This window comes from Odocoileus virginianus, chromosome 6 (assembly GCF_023699985.2).
Source record: "Odocoileus virginianus isolate 20LAN1187 ecotype Illinois chromosome 6, Ovbor_1.2, whole genome shotgun sequence".
NCBI lineage: Eukaryota > Metazoa > Chordata > Mammalia > Artiodactyla > Cervidae > Odocoileus > Odocoileus virginianus.
In genome coordinates, this window is record NC_069679.1 from 35,778,438 (window position 1) to 35,800,267 (window position 21,830).

The 21,830-nt window shown below is 47.5% G+C and overlaps 1 protein-coding gene across 2 annotated transcripts in view; it reads left to right on the top strand.

The window, feature by feature from the left end:
* Positions 1 to 1,913: 1,913 nt before the first annotated feature.
* Positions 1,914 to 21,830, top strand: part of CA12 (carbonic anhydrase 12) — a 61,836-nt gene continuing 41,919 nt past the window's right edge. Inside the window, exons 1-2 of one of the 2 annotated variants that reach the window (XM_020901526.2) lie at positions 1,914 to 2,188; positions 10,289 to 10,309. In XM_020901526.2, the coding sequence (XP_020757185.2) occupies positions 2,104 to 2,188; positions 10,289 to 10,309 (106 nt within the window). In that variant the 5' untranslated portion in view covers positions 1,914 to 2,103. The remainder of the gene's footprint in view (positions 2,189 to 10,288; positions 10,310 to 21,830) is intronic. The other variant, XM_020901527.2, reaches the window with a different exon arrangement.

Here is a 21,830-nt window from a genome sequence, read left to right on the forward strand (position 1 = left end):
AAAGTGCTTGTAACAAGATTGTCTTTGTAACAACTTCCTCGACAAGACTTCATAGCCCTTTATTAACCCAAACAATGGTTAAGCAGATATGAACAGAACAGTAGCACCCCTTGAAATGTGGGTGGCATGGGCTCCCTGTGGCTTCAGCAGAAAAGCTGGTCTTTCCTTCCAAAACTACCACGGACAGGCAGCTTCACCAGTCATTGAGGCCAGCCTGAGAGTCCACTTGGACTGAGGTCAGCACAGACCAGAGGGGTGAGGGCTGGTCAGGCACCTGTGGCCAAGAGAAGAGGGTAGGATGGTTCAGGTCACAAAACCAAGGGCCCTGTACCAGGGCTGGGGGTGGGCACGCTTCAGCAGACCATGTGATCTGAATAATGCCTGGGGGCGGCAGGGAGCCAAGAGAATAGGCAGAGTCACCGAGCAGGAAGGAAACAGATCCAAACCACCCGGCCCAGACACAGTCAGAGGACCCACGGAAGCCAGAAGCACCAATAACAAGACTGGTGGTGGGAACAGCAAGTGGCAGCAACAGCAGCAGGAAAATTCAGTGAATGCCAGAGGCAGCAAGTTTGTAAGACCTTTGACTTAGTGACTGAACATGGACTAAATACAAAGGGGATCAGACAACAAGTATCAGCGTGTGCCTAGACGGAGAGCTGGATTTGATCCCTGGGTAGGGAAGATTCTCTGGAGAAGGAAATGGCAACCCATGCTAGTATTCCTGCCTGAGAATCCCATGGACAGAGGAGTTCATGGGGTCCCAAAGAGTCAGACACAACTGAGCAACTAACTTTAACACACTATATATATATATTTATTTAAAAGAATATAGACATGCGAGGCAAGTGGGCAAAAATGAGCAACAGGTGCTGCTAATATGCACTGAAAACAACACCAACACTAATCTGAGCCAAGATGCAAAATGCCTGGTACAGAGTCTTACACTGAGTGACCAGCATGCTAAGTCGCTTCAGTCAGGCCCAGCTCTTTGCTGACCCCTGGGACAGGAGCCCACCAGGCTCCTCTGTTCATGGGGCTCTCCAGGCAAGAATACTGGAGTGGGTTGCCATTCCCTCCTCCAATGGCTCTTTCCAACCCAGGGATCGAACAAGCATCTCTAATGACTCCCACGTTGGTAGGCGGGCTCTTTACCACTAGCGCCACCTGGGAAATCAAGTAGGAGCTCAAGAAATCATGCAAGTCCCTTTCTTTCATCCAAGCGCCCAGAAAAGGGACCCCCTCCTCCCTCCCCAGCTTCCTAGAGAAAGACCGATATTATGAACTAGTTATGAGCCTTGACTACTTACCTGCTCTGAGGTGAAAGTCTAATTGCTTAGCAAAGCTGTTCATTTATTCTTTTTACCTACATATCTATTTCACAGTGCACCCCCAACCCCGTGCTATTTACCTGTTAATTTCTTTGCGTCTATATTTCAAAGTAAGACCTTATCAGGACCTTTCTGTGAATTGACTGTTCAGTCCACAGAAATTCTTAATTTGAATGCAGCCCACCCCTCCTAATCCATAGGGGACTCGTCCAGTCCGTAAGGTGTGTCCAGTCCAGGCAAACACGATGGAGGCACAGAAGGAGTCTCTGGCCCAGACTGGTATTGTACTTAGGGGGCTTCTCAAGTAGAGGCAATGACAGTCCAAGGTCGTGGCCACTGAAGCGCGTCCCTAGACGCACCCCTCCCCACTGGGCCCAGGCAGGCGGATCTGTCCCACGCCCGCCCGCGGCTTCCACGGAGAACGGGGTTCCGCGCCAGCCCCGGCTCAAGGAGCGCCCGGGGCCACTGTCCCGCGGAGAGCGGCTGAAGTCAGGGTTAAAACTCACCTTGGAACCGGGGCGCCAGACCTCCCGTAGGCAGGGCGTTCTCCCCCCACCCAATGACATCATCTGTTTGGGGCTGAGTCGCTCCATAAAAGCAGCCCGCGGGAAGCCAGGAGCCCAAAGAACAGAGGTGCTGGCCGTGACGCCCCGGCTGCGCGCACAAGGTCCCGGTGAGCACCCCGCCGGCCCCTGCGTCCCAGCCAGAGGTCGAGAAGGAGCTCAGCCGCCCGCAGCCCGCGCTCGCCGCCCGCGCCGGGAGCCGCCCGAAGATGCCTCACTGCAGCCTGCACGCGGCGGCCGTGCTCCTGCTCGTGGTCTTAAAGGAACAGCCTTCCAGCCCAGCTCCGCTCAACGGTAAAGTTTCTTCTGCCTCTTCTTTCTGAACAATCCCGAGCGCTCAGCCACACCTGGGCGGAAGGAGTCCTCACGCGGCTCGTTAAAGATAAAGTAAAATCATCTGCGGGGAGCGGAGACGGACCTGTAGGGTCTCCAACAGCACGTTTTTACGAAGGATGCTTCATTTTCCTTTGGAAGGCAGCGTCCGTTCCGGTTTCGCAGGGTGGGCGGGGTAGTGGGGGGAGCGGTTTGCCGCACATTACCCTCGAATTAAACTACGTTTGTGCCTTCTCGGGGTACACCCCCCCCCCCCCACACACACACCCACCCGCAGCGCTGGAGAGGTGGCTTGGGAATTTGCTAACGCGGGGAGAAGAAACAGAACCAGGATGTAAAATACTGTGCCCCGACCCACGCGCAGACGGCAGAGGAGTGCCTGGGGTGTTCCCGAGCAGCCTCTTTACCAGGGAGGGTTGGCACAGTGGTGGGTGCTTTCCTTTGGAGGAGACACTCTTTACCATTAAGTTTTACCTCCAAGTCAAAGAGATGATGCCTCTCATCCCTAATCATTGTTTTTCTCCAGAAGGGCTCTACTACTCTGAAGTTGTACGTGTGTGTGCTCCACGCGCCCTCAGACGAGCATACATAACCTTATTTCTGAGTGTAGTTAGTCAGGGCTTTGAACCCTGAAGGGCTGGAGGCTGGTGGTGCCCAGCCAGTAGCAGGAGATGGTAGAGGGGGTTGGGTCTGGGAGGTGAGCTGCAGCCAGCAGCTATAGTGTTAGTTGCTCAGTTGGGCCCCACTTTTTGGGACCCCATGGACTGTAGCCCCCCACCCCAGGCTCCTCTGTCCATGGAATTCTCCAGGCAAGAGTACTGGGGTGGGTTGCCATGCCCGCCTTGAGGGGATCTTCCCCATCCAGGGATGGCGCCTGCCTCTCCTGTGTGTCCTGCCTTGTAGGCGGATCCTTACCCTCAGGGAAGCCCGTAGACAGCCCACAGCTAAGGTGAGGGCTTCTGCCTGGGTCTCCACAGCTGGGTGAGCCCTTTTCTGGAGGAGTAGATGGTGACTTACAGAAACTTCCCGAGTAACAGATGGTGGCTACTGCCCTTGACAGAGTTTGCCCCAAGTTGTATGGACATTTGTAGGTGCAACCATTCCTGCTGCTGCTGCTAAGTCGCTTCAGTCGTGTCCGACTCTGTGCGACCTCATAGAAAGCAGCCTACCAGGCTCCTCCGTCCATGGGAGTTTCCAGGCAAGAGTACTGGAGTGGGTTGCCATTGCCTTCTCCGGCAACCATTTCTAGACCCAGGCTAGGTTGAAACGTTCCTAGAAGGGCCCAGAGTGACTAGAATGGCTGCCAGTCCATATTCCCTGGCTGGGTGGTGGTGGTGAGAAGTTGGTTCTGCTCAGAGGCATGAAAGCTGGAGCTCCCTCCCGTCAGAGGGCATGGTGCCCATGGGGCATGGTAGGAGAGGCAGAGGGAGCCTGGCTGTCAGCAGCTTTGTCACTCCTTTCAATTCAGTTCAAGTCCACTAGCTGGCTTGATTTGCTTGGTAGTTATCTTCCTCATCTGGTGGGGGAGAGAGTGGATGGGAGAAAGGAGTTATAAAAGTGGAAATTAGTTTATAAAACTGCAGACTTTGATATATATTCCCCTCTGAAGAAAGCTGCACTGAAACCCAAAGTCTGACTTGAACTCTCCCTTTTAGCTCCAAGACGAGAGAGAAGCCCTTTACTGACCCTCTTCTGAAAGCCTGTTTCTCCCCTCACTCCGGGGGCAGCTCCTTCTCCCTGCTGTGCTTCTCTGAGCCTCTGGACCCTCCTCTCCCCCTTCTCCTTGCCCTTCTCTCTTTTCCGTTCTCCCAGCTGGGCTGGGGAAAGTTTTCAGTTAAAAAAAAAAAAAATCTACTTTCACTCTACACTGAGCAGCCAGCCTGCTTACCCCCTTGATTCTAAGAACACAGTTTTTATTCTGTTCTTCCTCAGGCAGGTTTCTTGGCTTTTTAGTCAAAGCAAAACTCACCGAGATGTAAAGTGTCAGTATTAACCCAAGTGTGGAGCGGGGGTTAAGCTGGGCAGTGGGTGAGAAAGTGGTCTGCCCTCTGCCTGCGTGCATGCTAAGTCACTCAGTCGTGTCCAGCTCTTTGCAACCCCATGGACTGTAGCCCGCCAGGCTCCTCTGTCCATAGAATTCTCCAGGCAAGAATACTGGAGTGGGTTGCTATGCCCTCCTCCAGGGGATCTTCCTGGAGCACCTGAATTCTCAGTGACTGGCACTGGCAAACCTCGGGGGTCAGTGAGGGAGCGGGCATAATAAAAGTCAAACATCTTCCAGAGATAACCTGGGAACTCTCAGTTGCTGGGGCAGGGGGTGGGGGGAACTGGGCAGTTTTGGGCACCCTGGATGTCGGTTAGTCAGGGAAGGTTCTAGCACCCAGGACAGGAAGCAAGCAGGGCCCAGAACCCCTGACCTGAATCTTTGTAAATATCAATTCCTCTGAAAGCTGCCAGGACGTTCTCCCTGCCCAGGATAAGCTGGGGCTGCAGGTTCTAACAGGCATCCACCTGGACCTCCCAGTGCTCAGGACAGAAGTGATGACCTTCTCAGAACAGACACCCTCAGGAAGCTACTGAAGTGCAGCCACGGGGTGGGGGTGGGGGGCTTTGCCTGGCCTGCCTAGTCGGGGGGGGGAGGGCAGTTTAATTCTGTGAAGACCCTTGCCCCTAAAGTGAGAGGTGGGAAACCAGGAGGGGCCATTTCCAAATAAAGCAAAGGTGCACCCTCCCTTTCTAAAGTTTTCTTGACCTCAGTTCTAGCAGACAGTGAACCAAACTGGGCACTGACCTTCATCCAGTGAGACCCCCCTGACCCAGATCACCCTCCCCTTCATTTTACAGTGCCTCTCCTCTCCAGACTCCAGCTTTCGAGCCCCTCCAGACATGGCCATTTATACCCAAAGCACTGAGTCTTTGGTCAGGGTCGCTCAGTGAAACAAGGGCAGGAAAGATTGCTCTGATGCTTTTTAAGAACATGTCCCCAGGCCTGTGTCACCGCTTGAGCCCTTACAGTCCCAGAGGCATGTGATCACACTGAGCTTACCAGAGCATTGTGCTGAAGCCTCATCTGAGGATGAGTGCTGCAACAGTGTGGAAACCTCAGCTTAGCAAGCTTCGGGGAAGGGAGCAGAACATATAGGCTGTTAAGGCCATGGTTTGATTTTGGTGCAGGTGCAATTAAAATTTCTGGCCAATGCGATCGCTCAGAGGCTGCAGATGTTTTTTCCTGGTGATCCTCCAGGATCACTGAGTGGCCTGTGTCTCTCCAGGGAAGCGTTGAGGATGAAATTCCCTGTTCCTTGTGAGATTTTACATCCTGGGCCTCCAAGTGCTCTGGCCAGCTAAGTGACAATCCTCTGGATTCCTTTGACTCTGAAATCCATGGTTGTATTTTAATAAAACCCCTCAAACAGAATGCCGATGGAAAATGTTCAGAAAAATGGTTTGAAGTTTTCTATAGCTTGGTTTCCAAGCCATGCTATTTTTTCCCCCTTTTCACTCTTGTTTCAGTGAGAGGCTAGCAGTAAACTTGGGGGTCACATAGAAGTTTGGGCTCACCATGGTTCTGAATGCCTTCATCCAACTGCTGATTCAGAGGAGGTGAATTTAGGGACTATTAAGCCCTGTCCAGTCCATGGCAGGTTTCAGGGGGTTTTTGGGGTCCTGGGTACTTTCATGGTACACATCTTTGCCATAAGCATTTTCAAGGTATAACTAATTGGCCCATAAGGCAATTTTGCTGTAGAAAATAATAAAAAGTAAAAGCAGGACATCAAAAAAAACATAATGAACAGAAATAGAGTCAAGTGTACAAAAACTTATGGTTACTGGGCGGTGGGGGGAAGGTGAGGAGGGATAAATTGGGAGATTGGGATTGACATATACACATTACTATACATAAACAGATAACTAATAAGGACTTATGTAAAGCACAGGGAACTCTACTCAATACTCTGTAATGGACCTATATGGGAAAAGAATCTTAAAAAGTGTGTGTGTGTGTGTGTGTGTGTGTGTATAACTGACTCAGCGTGCATACACCTGAAACTAGCATAACACTGTAAATCTACTTCAATAAAATTTTTAAAGGACATAATGGAACATAAAAAATAAAAATTTAAAAGAAAAATATAAAATATTTGAATACATTAAAAAAATGTATGTAGATTCATAGTAATACTGTGCAAATAACTGATTTTATCTTGTGGGCTGTACCTAAGCATTTGCCTCCCAAGTCTTTCGTTCATAGTGTTTTATACTTTTTGTTTGTTTGTTGGTTGTTGATTCATCTCCTCAGTCAGCCTTGCACTTTTCCTTCCTTAAGAGAGGTACCGGTTTGCAGGTATGAGGGTGCATGTTTGTACCCGAGCTTTCTGTTGCAGTGTGAAAGCCTCTACCCTGTGGTAGATTCTTGGCATCTTGTCACCTATCTGTTGATAGATGTTTCAAAGTTGTGGGAAATGTTGGCTCAACCTTTGAGGCCCTCGGCCTCTTTTTCCTCCAGTGTAGTGTGTTTCAAAGGGAGAAACCAATTCTTGGTGCTAATGATCATCACTGGTCAGCTGGATAAAACCATCAATAACATCACTAACTGGAAGAAATGCTAATGCATTGGAATGCTAATGCAGTGGAAATCCAACTGCCAAACCAAAAATTGTCAGCCAGTTATTTGATCTTTCATGGCAGAAATGTCTTACTGCCAGTTAATTATGCAACAACAATTTGTGGCAAAAATGCTTGTGGCAAAGAAGTTTACAGTAAAATAAAGAAAAAGGAAAAAACACACAGAACGAAAAACCAACACAGTTCTATGGACCTCCTGAAATTAACTGTACGTGAAATTTCTTGTGTTCAAGCTTACGGGCATTTTTAATGAGGAAAGGCAGCAAATACTCTAAGGGGTCTGGACTACCCCCTCTAGCTCAAGGATTCTCTAAGTTCATGGGAAGTAATGGGAAATGTGGAGAAACACTTCTTAACAGGCATTGATCCACTTTGCCTTATGATCTTTCATTGCTCTATCTAGAAATCAAGGAGATGGGTGTGTGAAAGAGCCCTTTGTCCTTCTCTTCCAAAGTGGGCTGTCAACAATTAATGCCTAAACCTAAGCAAATCATGAAGGCTCAATATAGATATATTTTTATAGCGTTGTGGAGATAATGCCAAGAGAATCGTGTCAAAAGAATTCAAAGTGGTTGCCATAGGGAACAGGAAAGTGACTCAAGAGTGTCAGGGGACTGATTTTTCATTGAAAGCCTGATATGGATAGAACCATCTGAGTCTTTAAACCACATACAAGTGTAATTTGAAAAAATAACCAAAGAAATTGAATTTGAAAATTAAAAACACTGAGACAAAGAAATGAAACAGAAAAGCAATTTTAAAAAAGAGGTGATTAACCAGTTTACAAAGAAAAACAAGCAAAATTCTCTTAAGTTTTTCAAAAGCACAATCGGCCTGAATAGGAAATGCCTAGTTGTGAAAAGTGAGCACCAGGTGACTGGTCAGGTAAGTTTTACTGCAAATCAGTTCCCAAGAGAAAGGAGATGTGAGTCTTCCTCCTGCAGCTTGATCCTGGTGGACCCAGAATCCTGGAAGCACGGGAGACAGGAACATAGGCTGGGAGACGGGAACATAGGAGTTGAACAGTCCCCTCTCTGTAATGTGTCCTGAGACAGACACCCCGAGTCTCAATTCAGGGTTTCGGGCTCTTCCTGGAGATGAAGAGGGAGGTGTGTCCAGAGCATAGCTCCACAATGACTTTTTTTAAAAAATTGAAGTGTAGATAATTTCCAGTGTTGTGTTAGTTTCAGGTGTACAACAAAGTGATTCAGCACTGCAATGATGTAAAGTAATTAGCCTCCAACTAATAAAAATAAATGGAAAAAAAAAAACCTAAAAAAAAAAAAAGTGATTCAGATACATATATACATATATCTTATTTTTCAGATTCTTTATCCTTATATGTTATTACAAAATACTGAATATAGTTTCCTGCTGGTTATCTGTGCAATGACTTTTTAAAACTTATTTAGTTGTTAGCATGAAGGACGTTTATGAGTGAAGGGTGTGAATGGGAGGTGACAGGTGACTTTCATTACACTCCTGGCAGGACCTCTCCTCCACATTGCCGCCACCCATGGAATTCTAACTCCAATGATGATGGTGGCAACTTCCTCAAATAAAAACCTTCCTTTATGGAATGGGCTTGAACTCTTCTCTAGGCTGTGTTGTTAAGTGGGGGAAAAGCAAGATGCAAAACAGCATTTCCCAGATGCTAGCATTTGTGTGAAAAAAAGAAGGGATGAGAATACAGATACCTGTATGCAGTCACACTGCGCAAGGGTTCCCATCAGCTGTGAAACTGGTTGAGTCTAATGAAGCAGGAGGTTGGATGGTAGGAAGTGCTCTCACTGTGTTCCTCTTGGTGGCTTTTGAGTTTTGAGCCTTGTGAATTTATTAACTGTTCGGCTAGTGAAATGTGGCTTTTCTAAGATACATGGGAGGCTTCTGATGAAGAAGCCCCTCCCTGACCCCTGGACCCCTGCACAGAATCACTGCCTTGTGCCTCCCCTGGAAGCACAGGTGCTCTGAGAGGCAGTTGTTCCAACACAGACTCTGAGAAAGGTTTGGTTTTGTTTTAAATTTTTTTCTTCCAGTTTTATTGAGATATACTTGACAAAAAGCACTATATAGATTTAAGGTGTCTGGTATAATGATGTGACATGTATTTCATGAAGTGATTATCGTAATAAGTTTAGCGAACGTCTATTATCTCATACATGTACAAAATTACATAGAATTTTTCCTTGTGATGAGAACTCTTTGGGATTTATTCTCTTAACAATTTTCATATGTAACATACAGCAGTGTTGATTATATTTATCATGTTGTATTAATACATCACATTCCTAGGACTTACAACTGGAAGTTAGAACCTTTTGGTCACCTTTATCCAGTTCCCCCTGCCCCAACCCCTTGCCTCTGGGAACCACTAATATGATCTCCTTTTCTATGAGTGAGTTTGTTTTTGAAGTATATTGACCTACAACAGCATGTTATTTCCTGTTATACAGATTAGTGGTTTTTTCCTATACATTTAAAATATGTCACTGTCCACAGATATTGCAGTTATTGACTGTATTCCTCACACTGTATGTTTCATATTGGTGACTCATTTATTTTGTAACTGGAAGTCTGTACCTCTTAATCTCTCTTACCTGTTTATTTCCTCTCCTTTATGCACCTCTCCTGTGACAACCAACTGTTTGTTCTCTGTATCTATAACTGTTTGTCTTGTTTGTTCATTTTTTTTAGATTCCACATATAAGTGAAATCATACAGTATTTATCTTTCTCTGTCTTATTTCACTTAGTATAATACCCTCTAGGTTCATCCATGTTGTCATAAATGGCAATATTTTATTCTTTTAATGGCTGAGTAATAGTCCATGGTGTATATGTGTGTGTATACACACACACACACACACACACACACACATATATATATTCTACATCTTTTTCATCCATTCCTCTATTGATGGGCAGCACTTGGGTTATTTCCATATCTTGGCTGTTGTAAATAATGCTGCAATGAACATGGGAGTGCATATATCTTTCCTAATTAGTTTTTGTTTTCTCTGGATAAATACCCAGGAGTGGAATTTCTGGATCATCTGGTAGTTCTGTTTTTAATTTTTTTGAGAAACCTGAATACTCTTTTCCATAGTGGCTGTACCAATTTACATACCCACCAACAGTGCAAAAGGGTTTATTCCCTTTTCTCCACAATGAAAAAGTTTGAAGTTCTCAGCATCTACCTCCTTTTCAATCTCACCCATTTAAAGCTAAAATCTGGGGAATTCCCTGGTGGTCCAGTGGTTAGGACTCAGAGCTTTTACTGCTGAGAGCCTGGGTTCAATCCCTGGTTGGGGAACTAAAATCCCACAAGCTGTGTGGCATGCCCGCATCCCCCAAATAATAATAGTAAAATCTGTCCTATTTTCTCTAACTTGTTCAAGTTCAATTGTACTTACTTGCTTTGTTTTCTTCTTTGCAGGATCCAAGTGGACCTATATAGGTAAGTAGCGATCTTTATTTTTTTTTAAGAGATGGCTGTATTTAATGAGAAACTTCTTGTTTTGTGGAGATTATTTAGGGGGTTAGGGAGAGCAGTTCTGGTCTTGTTAAAGGAGGACACAAAGTCCTCCCTAAAGACTTGCTCCACACGGGTCACAGACAGCTCTTTCTCCGAGGAGCTGAACCTGCTTCGTGCATCAAATTGCGAGTCACAGTGTTAAGGTTTTCAGATTCCGGCAAACCATCCAGGTGAGGATGCCCAGGTTCCCTTCAGAGTGCAGGGGCCCTAAGCAGGAGAGTGCCCTTCTCCTCTGTAGGACATTCATCCTACAATAAACAATGAATAAAGGGCTCCTTTCTGAAAGTTAACTAGGCTCAGGTCCCAGAACATAAGCTGCCAGTGTGTTTAGCATTAACTTCTTGTTGTCATGTTTGTAAGTAAGCAAGGGACCAAGCAGTGATGGTTGATCCTCAGTTAAAGAGGAATAGTTGTCTTAAATGGAGGGACAGAGATGTCAAGGGTGTGCAAAAGGGTTTTGAGATAAGCAGCTTGAAATCGGCTCAGCTCATGTGTATGCAGTGAATGGGAATGGTCATCAGCTGGAATGGGGGATGAGGGCCAAGCCCCAGGATCCACTGGCAAGTGCAGGGATATTAATAATGTCCTGTTGGGACTGAGTGACAGGGATATGCAAGAGAGATTGCTGTGCGGAGCAGGAGGGTGGAACTGGCCACATTGGCACAGGAGGGATGGTGACAGGCAGGGAAGTCCATTACAACAGAGAAAGCAGAATCCAGAGAAAGATCTGACTTGGATTTTCTAGTTAGCCTTTAGATGTTTGTTAGCCCAAGAGGCCTAGAAAATTCCCTGAGCTAATCAGTTAGTTGCCTCCAGGTCAAGGTCTCCTGGCCTCTAGCACTGCAAGGCTTCATCACTGCTAACATCCCTTAGTTACTTATTATGTGCAAAGCACATTGCTAAGTGGGTGGATAATTAGAAGCGTAGGCTGGTAGGCTGTGGTCTGTAGCTGGGAATTACTTAAAGCTCACAGTTCAAAGCAGAATATAATAGGTAATAAAAGCAGATAACAAGTAAACGGTTCTGTGCTCTGATGGTTCAGAGAAGAAGAATGCTAGGACTGGATGGTAAAGAAAAGCTTCCTGGAGGAAGAAGGCTTTCACGTGGACCTTGGGGCATGGGGAGGATTCAGTATGGCCAGAAGGAAGTACTACTGGCCAAGTTGAGGATGGCGTCACATGAGTGGAGGCAAGAAAGAGTAAGATGGCATTTGAGGAGATACATACAGAGACATTGTTACGGTGGGGGCCGGGTGAAGGGATAGACTCTAAGGTCAGAAAGATAAGGTGGGTCAAACAGGGGAGCATGGAGGAGGCCAGGCTTTCCCCACTTTGTCTCATGGATGGAGGGGTGGGGTTGGGGGTAATCTGTATTTTAAGGAGAGTAGGGGGTGCAAGAGAAAAAAATAGAAGAGAGGCAGGAAGACGTTTGGCCCTTGAAGAAACACCATTCTGTGTCTTAATGTCCAGTTTAAAGTGATGGCAGTAAGAGGCCGGGGCAGGGCAAGAGCCCTGTTGAAGGAGGAATCCACAGAGTCTGGGTATCAGCCCGCTCCCCGCCCACCTCACCCCTCCACCCTGGGCAGGCGTGTGGGAGGAGACAGGAGCAGGGCAGGCGCGGAAAGAAGCAGGGACTTGAGGTCTGCACCTCATTCCGTGTGGTCTGGTGTGAGCCCTCAGGGCCTCACTTCTTCCCGCCTGTGACTTGGGGAAGGGGTCGTTTGATCAGTGTTCCTGAAGCTATGGCTTGGGGTCACCTGCATCAGAATCACCTGGAATGCCTTCCAGATATGCAGATTTCTGGGCCTCAGCCTGGACCTGGGGGAGAGAGGGAACCTGAAAAACGTGTCAGTTTCAGGTGATGCTTAGGCAATCTGTTAGAGAATCTCTGACCAGATGATTCCCAAGATTTCTCTAGCCTGAGTCAGAGGAAGCCTGCCCCACCTCTTCCCCTGGCTTCCCAGGTAGAGTGGAGACACCAGTCATGTCTCTCCAGGGCTCCCCGCCTCTGTAGGACAGCCTACAGAGTGGAGCGAGGCAGTCATGGAGAGCAGAGAGACATCATGTCAAGAGGTATAGGAGGAAAATCTTACTGCCACTTAGGAATGACATGCGGCTCCCTGGGGAGGGCCTCAGTACAGCCATGTTGACTAATCCAGAAGCATTTCTTCCTGACCCCTTGTGCTGGCCAGCCCCCTGCCCCTCCTATCCCGGACACTTAGGGTGGCTCTTTGCTGAGGAAGCAGAGGGCAGAGTCTAAGGATGCAAGACATGCATGGGGGTGAGCACAGAGGCAAAACCTGGCTTTTTATTAGTGAAGTGAGCACACACGTGATGTGGGGTCAGGTCAGTGGGGACCCACGAAAGAGGCCGGATGGAGGATAGCTAAGGAGGCAAACGGGTCCAGGCTGGCAGCTGGCATCAGTGTTCACAGTCACACCGTAAACAGAGAGCCTGGCAATGGTTTCCAGACAACACGGGCTGCACCGAATGAGGCAAGTCCAACCCGTGGCTGCGTGCTGGTTTTCCCAGGGTGCAGACCTCAGCTACTTTGCACGTAGATGCCGCTGAGTCATCCTGCTCTGTGGGCCTCCGGCTGCCAGGAACACATGGCAGGACTTCTAGAAGCATGTGGAAAGGGAATTCAAGCCCCTTTCCCCTCCACACTGAGTCACTGGACTGACTTCCTCGATGGCCTCCTGGAGACAGGAGGGCCATCTGAAAGCCAGGATGGGGCCAACCCCGCCCCAGATGTCCCCCCTGCGGGGAGGCAGCGGCATCGGGTACATGTTGGCATGTGCTGAGTCAGTGACCTGCCCCCTGCAGTCAGTCCCAACCCAATCCTGCAGAGCCACCAACTCTGAGATGGAGGGCAACTGCAAGTCAGGCTGACTCACTCCAGCCTGTTAAGGGCTGTTAGAAAGCAGAATAGGGGTGCCCTTGGGTGTGGAGGTGATTGGAAGAAGGGGATACTGGTCACCTTCAGTTCCTTGGTGTGGGTGCTGTGTTCAGTGTGAAAAGCCATCAAGCTTACTTATGATACATGCACATTTCTGTACGTATATTATATTCAATAAAAGAGTTAAATTCCAGCTGGCTGGGAGAGTCATGCTTACCCAAATAGAGTTTTCAGCCCTCCCACAAGAAACAACCAAAAAACCCTCAGTGTGTTCAAAACAACAGAGCAACTGAAAGGAATGACTGTACAGAAACTAGCAAGCCAAGAACACATGATGTGAACAAAGAACAGACCTGGGGCTCCATCCCTGAGGATGCCAGACACTGCTCTGATGGTCCTCCAATATGAGTAGTTCAGAAACAGACAAACGCCACTGTTCACTATTTGGGAGAAATAAGACAAACCTTCACGGCTTCCCAGGTGGCACTCGTGGTAAAGAACTCACCTGCCAATGCAGGAGATGTAAGAGACGTGGGTTCAATCCCTGGGTCGGGAAGATCTCCTGGAAGAGAAAATGGCAACCCACTCCAGTATTCTTGCCTGGAGAATCCCTTGGACAGAGGAGCCTGGCAGGCTACAGTCCATGGGGTTGCAAAGAGTCAGACACAACTGAGCGACTTAGCATGTAAGCACATCATGGGCGATGGGATATAAGGGGAAGAGGAAGTCAAGCCCCCATCCTGGCAGGTGAGCAAGTCCCATTTCACCCCAAGTTAGGGATAGATGCCAGCCCCTCCATTCCGGAGTGGGGATTCTGGAAAGATGGCAGCTTAGCCTGGGGGTGTCAGGCACTGGGCTCATAGGCCCTCTTGCCCAGCTTCTTGGCCTGGGGCAGGACTCCCATGACCAGGCACTGCCACCACATTTCTCAAGCTGCTGTCCTCTCTCCCTGAAAACAGAGAAAACAGATGCTTTATCTTAAAGGATTTCCTTTGGGAATTTGGAAGGGCTCCTCCATCAGGGCGAACCTCATTGGTTCTTCAGGCTCCCACCTCCACCCTCTTCTGTCCTAAGTCTGCTGGAATATCAGGTTGCTACAGTCAAACTATTCCTGCAATTCAGGACATTCTTCCTGAGCTAGAACTAGACATGGGACACATGCAAGGAAGCTAGGAGGAAGAACTCTTTCCTTTCTCTTTAGTAGTGGTTAAAGATACCACGTGACTTCCTAATCAAAGGCAATATGAAAAACAGACTAATAGATAGCTAGCGGGAAGCTGCTATATAACACAGGGAGCTCAGCCCATGCTCTGTGATGACCTAGGGGGTGGGGCTGGGGAGTCTTAAGAGGGAGGGGATATATGTATACATGGAGCTGATTCTGGTTGTTGTACAGCAGAAGCCAACACAACATTGTAAAGCAATTGTAATCCAATTAAAAATAAATGAAAAAAAAAAAAAGACTATCACTTAGAGCTAAAGGGAGAACTTAAAACAGCAGTTACAGAACACATGCAATTAAAAGGCTGATTTCATTAAGGAGAACTCTTATCTATACCAAAAGTAGAGCCTGGCCAACTCACAGAATCACAGCGCCTTCTCCCCCATTCCCTCTGCCGACCTGAGGATGAATGACAAGAGGCGCAAAGCACTCTTAGGGGAGAGAGAACCAGAAGGGCCAGAACATGTTTTTCATACCAGGAAACTGAATCGCTATGCCTGCATCTTGGGGGTTTCCCTTGAGGCTTAGCAATCCAACCCGCTATGATTTATTCATTAAATCTGTGCTATAGTTCCAGTTACTTCTAGTAGAAGTTGTGACATCCAGGGTCGGCCTGGATGTGCTGTGGTCCACCCGTTCGTCATCATTTCTCGTCTTTCCTGAGTTGCAGAATTGAGGTCTGTGTGTTTTGGGTGCCTGCATTTTCATGTCCACAGCTGGCCTCACCAACTGGGTGAAAAGATAGGGAAGCTAGCATTTGTTCCTAAAGGCGGGGGTGGGGTTGTGGGGGTAGGGTGGTGGTGGCGAGGGGCGGGTGAGGCCAAAAACCAGGGGGAAGAAGAGGAAAGTATACAGAGCCCAGAACCAGGCAGACCTCCTGGAAATCGCAGCTCGGCCACTTTCTGGGTAAATGGCCTTAGGAAAGTAACTTAACCTCCCGGGACCTTGGTTTTCTCAACTACAAAATGGGAATCGTAACAGCATCTACCTCAGTGGCACTGGGATGGGGCAGCATCAGCATCCCCTGGGGCTCAGGATGCTCTTCCCAGACACTCTGAACTGCAAGTGAAACTCATGGGAGGAGTCTGGGAGAAAAACTGCAAACGCTTCACCTCCTGTCCTTTAGCAGCAAGGAAAGCACCGTGTATGACTTTGTTAGAAACACAAGTTTTCCGGCCCATACCAGATTTACTTCCAAATCAGAAACTCTGTGGCTGGGCTCAGTCCTCTGCTTTAATAAGTCCACCAGGTGATGCTGATGCACCCTCGAGTTTGAGAATCTCTGTTCTCCCCAAGTTGTGGTGAGGATGCAGTAAGATAATGCACAGAAATGGGCTTGCATAGTGTGCACGCGGTGGGGCCAATCACCTTCTTTCCCTTCAGTTATGGTGGAATTCTATTAGCTAATCAGTGGGTAACTGTCTTGTCAAGTCTACAAGACCGAACAAACCTGAGAGGTAGATCTTAGTAAGGATCTACCTCTTCATGTTTTTCTGAATTGCCTGAGTTTTTAAGGGTGAGGAGGATTCCTTTTAAAATTTCTATTATTATTTTATTAGATCATTCTTCAGCTTTATTGAGGTATAATTGGCAAAAACTGTGTATATACTAAAGGTTTCCAATGTGATAGTTTCATATATGTTGTGAAATGGTCACCACCATCAAGCTAATTAGCATTCATCAGCTCACATAAGCATAAGCATTGTTTTAGCTCAGTCGTGTCCGACTCTGCCAGGCTCCTCTGTCCATGGGATTGCTCAGGCAAGAATACTGGAGTGGGTTGCCATTTCTTCCTCCAGAGCATCTTCCCAACTTGGGGATCAGACCTGCGTCTCCGTGGTCATTGCATTGCAGGCAGATTCTTTGCCACTGCACCACATGGGAAGCCCTACCTCACATAATTATCTTTTTTTTCTTTGTCATTCCCTACCTTCCTCCCCCCTGGCAACTACCTGTTTGTCCTCTGTATCTATGACTATTTATTTTTTAGACTCCACATATGAATGAAATCATACCACATTTGTCCTTCCCTGTTTGACTTGTTATCTGTCTCAGCATACTACCTTCTTGAAAAAAAAGAAGTGTCAGTCAGTCGTGTCTGACTTTTTGCGACCCATGGACTGTAGCTTGCCAGGTTCCTCTGTCTATGGAATTCTCCAGGCAAGAATACTCTAGGTTCATCCATATTCTGAAAAAAAAATAAAAAGGAGTTTCCCTTGTGAGAAAAAAAGGGGTTGAGCAAAAAAACCGAAGGGTTCCAAGCTCTTGTCCTGTGGGCTTCACATGCCAGAAAGTTCTTTCCAAGCTTGTCCTTCAGACCAGTCACCCTGGCACTTTCCTGGCATCTACAGGACAGATATCCATTTCCATAGCCGTGGCCACCTCAGTCATGCAGCTAAAATCACTGGAGCATCCCTTGCTGCCCCATCCAGAGAATGCACTACTCCCCTCTGAGCCTCTGGGCTGAGCCTTGATTTCGGGTTTAGGAGTGGAGCTGGGAAGAAATCTGGGGCTGGGCTACAGGGAATTCTGAGCTCCATAAGCTCAGCCCCATGCAGGGTCCCCGACAAGCCTTGGAACTGCGAGGTAAGAGCTGCCTGGGAGGGGGTCCTGCCAGGGGCTCTGTGGGGCCTCTGGCTGTGCTCAAACTTGCCCTTTCTGATGCATGCTGGTCTCAAGCCCCAGGCAGTCAGGTGAGGGCAGGGCACATCCCTCCAGCAGCCAGTTAAAGCCCTTGGCAGCCCATCCGCAGCAGGAAGAGAGAGGGGAGCGAGCGCCTGGGGTAAACCAGATCAGAAGAAAAGATTGAAAGCAAAAAGGCTGAATTCAGAGCAGATGAGTGAAGGTGCCCTGGGCAGAGAAGGTCTGGTTTTTCATGGAGAATGGATCTGAGATGTCTCAGCAAGCTCCTACAGTCTCCTCAGAGGGAGCAAGGGCCCTCTGGCCTGCTCTGTTATTGTCTTCCTCTGCAGGGGGCAGAGGGGGTGAAGGGCACAGGCACTACTGAGGAACCCAAGAACCCAGCCAGCAATGCCACATGGCCAGGAAAGAGCCAGCACCTGCTCTGAACAAAAACCTGTATTGTAGTGGTTCTCAGACGCAATTTTTTTTACATTATAGCATCTCTGTAAGTGGGATATATCTTATAATCCTTGGCATCTAGAAGCAGTGAAATATGGTAGCTGTTCCACAAATACTCACCAGAGAAGTTCCCTGTTAGATTCTAGGAGCACAGAGAAAGGAGCTGAAATGATTAAGTTTCCACAACTAAATAGTGAAACAGTGGGGGCAAGAAAATGTAAAACTAACAGCTAGTATGCATAGCATGGAGGAATAATGCAAAATCATATTAGATTTTGAACTCGAACTTCTTCCAATTTTCAGTCAAGCCACAGTTTACTTATATGCCTAAGTGGTATTAGATGAGTATTACGAATATTTTTAAGGAAGATAAGTTACGTGCTTATCTTTTTTTTTTTTTTTTTGGTCATACCACATGGCTTGTGGGATCTTAGTTCCTTGACTAGGGATTGAACTGGGCCATGGTGGTGAGTGTGCAGAGTCCAGGGAATTCCCACAGCTATGTGGGCTTTTCTTTTTTTTAGTTGACAGAAGTATTCCTTTAAGGTACAAGCTTTCCAATGACCTGGCAAGTGTTTGACTTTTGCCAACCAGGAAGGAACTAGTACAGGCTGCCAACTCCTTGTGTCCATAAAGGTTGCCTCACAATTGGTATAACTCTAAAGAGTTCATTTAGCTCATTTTAGCCTTTTAAATGATTTTGCAATCATTAACTTGAGACATACATCAGCTGTGTGACTTCTGAGTGAATGGGAGGAGACCCATCCAAACCTCGTAAGGGTGCCTGTTTTTAGTTTCGGGGCAAACAGTCATGATGCCCCCACCTCTGGGACAGTTGGCTCAGAAAGGGCTCCCTGGTTATGACCAGAGTGAGACTTGCTTACAGCAGGGGATGGTGACACGGGTGAAGGGGCCTGGGCTTTGGTCGTGAGGCCCCTGCTTGGCACCCCATCGTCTGGGAACTGCATGAGAAGTGGAGAAAGGAGGAAAGGTGACTCTGAAGGTTGTGGAACAAAGAAGTTTTGTAGCAAGTCTGAGGCACTGACGCAAATGGCTGTTTCCTCTTTTGGCTTTGGACACCAGGAAGCCCAGAGGCAAACTGGTGATTCCAACTTGAGTAAATGCCCATTCTCCTATGATCTGCAAATCTAAAGATTCTTCATTGATGATGCCCTTCTAGTTCAGGTATTTTTCCTGATTCTGAACCAAAGTGTTATACAAATAAATTTCTGGAATCATTATCTAGAAAGGACCAGAGAGTAATGGTACCCTACACATTCATCACTCTTTTATTCTGCCCTCCTCCATGGACACCATTATTTAAAAGGTTTAACAAATGAAATAATTAATTTTCCCCAATTGTTTTCTAAAATTTTTGTTCATATATTTATTTGGCTGCAACAGGTCTTTAGGTGTGGCATGTGACCTCTTAATTAGGTACAGCATGTGGGATCTGTTAATAGTTCCCTGACCAGGGATTGAACCTGCACCCCCTACAACAGGAGTGTGGAGTCATAGCCACTAGACCACCAGGGAAGTCCCTCCCATTTTTTTATTAGTCAAAGACAGATCTGAAGACAATCAAAGTTTTAAGCTAGCCCAAGATAACTGATCCATATTTATTCCACAAACATTTATAAGTATTAAATGCCAAGTATTAGACTAGATGCTGAGGAAATGATGAATAAGGTATGAATAAGACTGAGAGTCTGGAAGGAGACAGTGAATTAGATAGGGCCTTACAATGCAGAGAGATGAAGTGCAGAAGAGAGTGACTTTGCCTAGTGTCTTGGGAAAGAATCAGAGAAGGCTTCCTGGAGGAGGTGATGTCCAAGCTGAGGCCTGGAAGACATGTAAGAGCTAGCCAGGCAAAGGGCAGAGGTTAAAAAAGCTTTGGGGTGTAAGGGATCAACTAGGCTGGTAGGTCCAGGGGACCAACAAGGATCTCAGGGAGGAGGAAAGGGGCTGGGGAGATGGACCAGAGAGTGAGGGGCTCATGAGCCGGCCAGAGTTGGGACCTCGCTCTGGAGATAGCAGGAGACAGATGGAGTATTTCAAGTAGAAAACTGAGAAAAGCATTTTAGAAGGATCATCCTGGCTATAGCATGGAGAGTAAATGGGGTGTGAAACACTGGAGGAAGTGGGGCCAGAGGGCACAGGAGTCTGAACCAAGGGAGGGGCAATGCGCGTCCTGACCTGTTGATATAAATCAGTCCGAAACGTAGACACCTAATGTTGTCATTGGCTGGAGCAGCCTGATTGTGGATGAGGGCTAGTCTCTGTTGGGCTGCGTGAACTATTCAAATCAGCATCCCCTGCCATTGCTGCCCAGGTGGGACCCCAGTGGGGACCACTGATGCAGCCAAGCCCCACAATCATTTGCAGATGAGGCAACAAAAACAGAGTTGTCAACTGGCCCAAGTGAGAAACTGAGCAGAGACTGGAATCTGTGTCTCCCGATTTCAGTCTCCTGCATTTTCCCAGACATTCAGTGGATGCTCATCTTATGCCAGGCATTGTGTACTCTACACGACACATCACAACACTGGCAAAAGTCACTGAGGAAATGCAGTGATTTTTCAAAAAAGTAAATATCACAGACTTGCCAGAAACAAATTGTGCCAAAATAACTTGCTTTTCTTCTCTGTTATCAGAGTAAAAGGCTTAGTGGTTAAAGAAAACACAATAGATTTAATACCCATGACATAAATAAACATTTGATACAGTTCCTTGTAACACACTCATGGGAAATGTAAATCAAAGACCAACGTGGTTGCTAGGAAAAAAAAAAATCAATATCCTCAAGTCATTGTTACTGTCGGCAGCACACAGCTGGGAGAGATGTCAGGGGTCCTCCAGGGGTTGTAATGACCGTTTTCAGATTCTTGGGAGTAGGATGGACAGCTGAAGGAGTTAGAAAGATGAGTGTTGGAAAGAAGAACAGGGAATAGATGCCAGAAGGAGAAAAGCAGGTCAAAGAGGGCAGGTGGAGTGGGGCAGAAAGTAGGACCTAGTGAGGAACATTGAGTGAGCGCAGCTGCTCTGCAAGGCGGCAGGGACCGAGTGAGGAGAGCTGCTCGCTCCCCACCCTGCCCCGTGCTTAGTCCTGGTGACTCAGGAAAGAGGTGTAAGCACGCATTTACACATGCACACATGCGCATGCACGCACACATCCACATTCATGTGCGTCTATCATACATTCTTAGATGTGTCCTTACCCCACACTCAACCTCCATCTCCTGCACCCCAAACCTGGAGTGAGGCTCCCTGCTGGTTTCTGAGCTACCGGAACGTGTGTGGACATCTCATTGCTCATAGTGGTGCTGGGGTGAGATCTTACAGCCTGCCCCTTGCCCCTGGGTGCTTCTTTCTGGCAATTTCCCAAGAGCCTCCCAGCTCTCTCTCTTTTTTTAATTGGATGCTTTACAATGTTGTGTTAGTTTCTGCTGCATAGCAAAGTGAATCAGCTAAATGTACACATATGTCCCCTCCCTGTTGAGCCTCTCTCCTACTGCCCCATCCCAAGCTGCTAGGCTTTTTTTTAACCTTTTATTTTGTATTGGGGTATAACCAATTAACAATGTGTGACAGTTTCAGGTGAACAGCGGAGGGACTCAGAGACCCAGTCCTACATATACATGTATCCATTTTCCCCCAAACCAGCTCTTGATGAATCTCTTGGTGTAATGCCATCAGCAAGGCTGGAGTAGGAAAGACCCCATTACTGAGTAAAACCGAGCACAGAAGGTCTGTCGGGAAGACTGTGTGTGCAAAGATGCCTGGTCAGAAAACCCATTATGGGGAAAACATTGAGAACTGCAGGAATTTAATGTTGTCCCTTCACTTAATTGCCCTGATAAGCATAGGTACCTTTTGGGTTAACGACCACGTGCCTACTCTCCAGCTAAGGCTAACGTGCCAGGTTATCACTGGAGAATGTTTTCCTCCATGGTGGTGTTTGAGCATGAACCTGCTGCAAGCAAGGCAGTGTTCAAGGGGTACGGGGTGAGAAGGAGCCCTTTCTTGTCTCAAGGAGTTATCTAGAAGGACATCAGCACGGTGTGTGGGGAGTGACACCCTCCCCCAGCAGGCTGCTTGGGCAGAGGCATAGAGCCCAGTCCAGGAGAGGAGCTGGAGATATACTTGTTGAGTGAATGAGCAAAGAATGGTTTGTTTCTCTCTTTGCTTTTGGCTCTGGGTGTCAGGGAAGGCACCAGGGAGAAGGTGGCACTTGATCTGGGA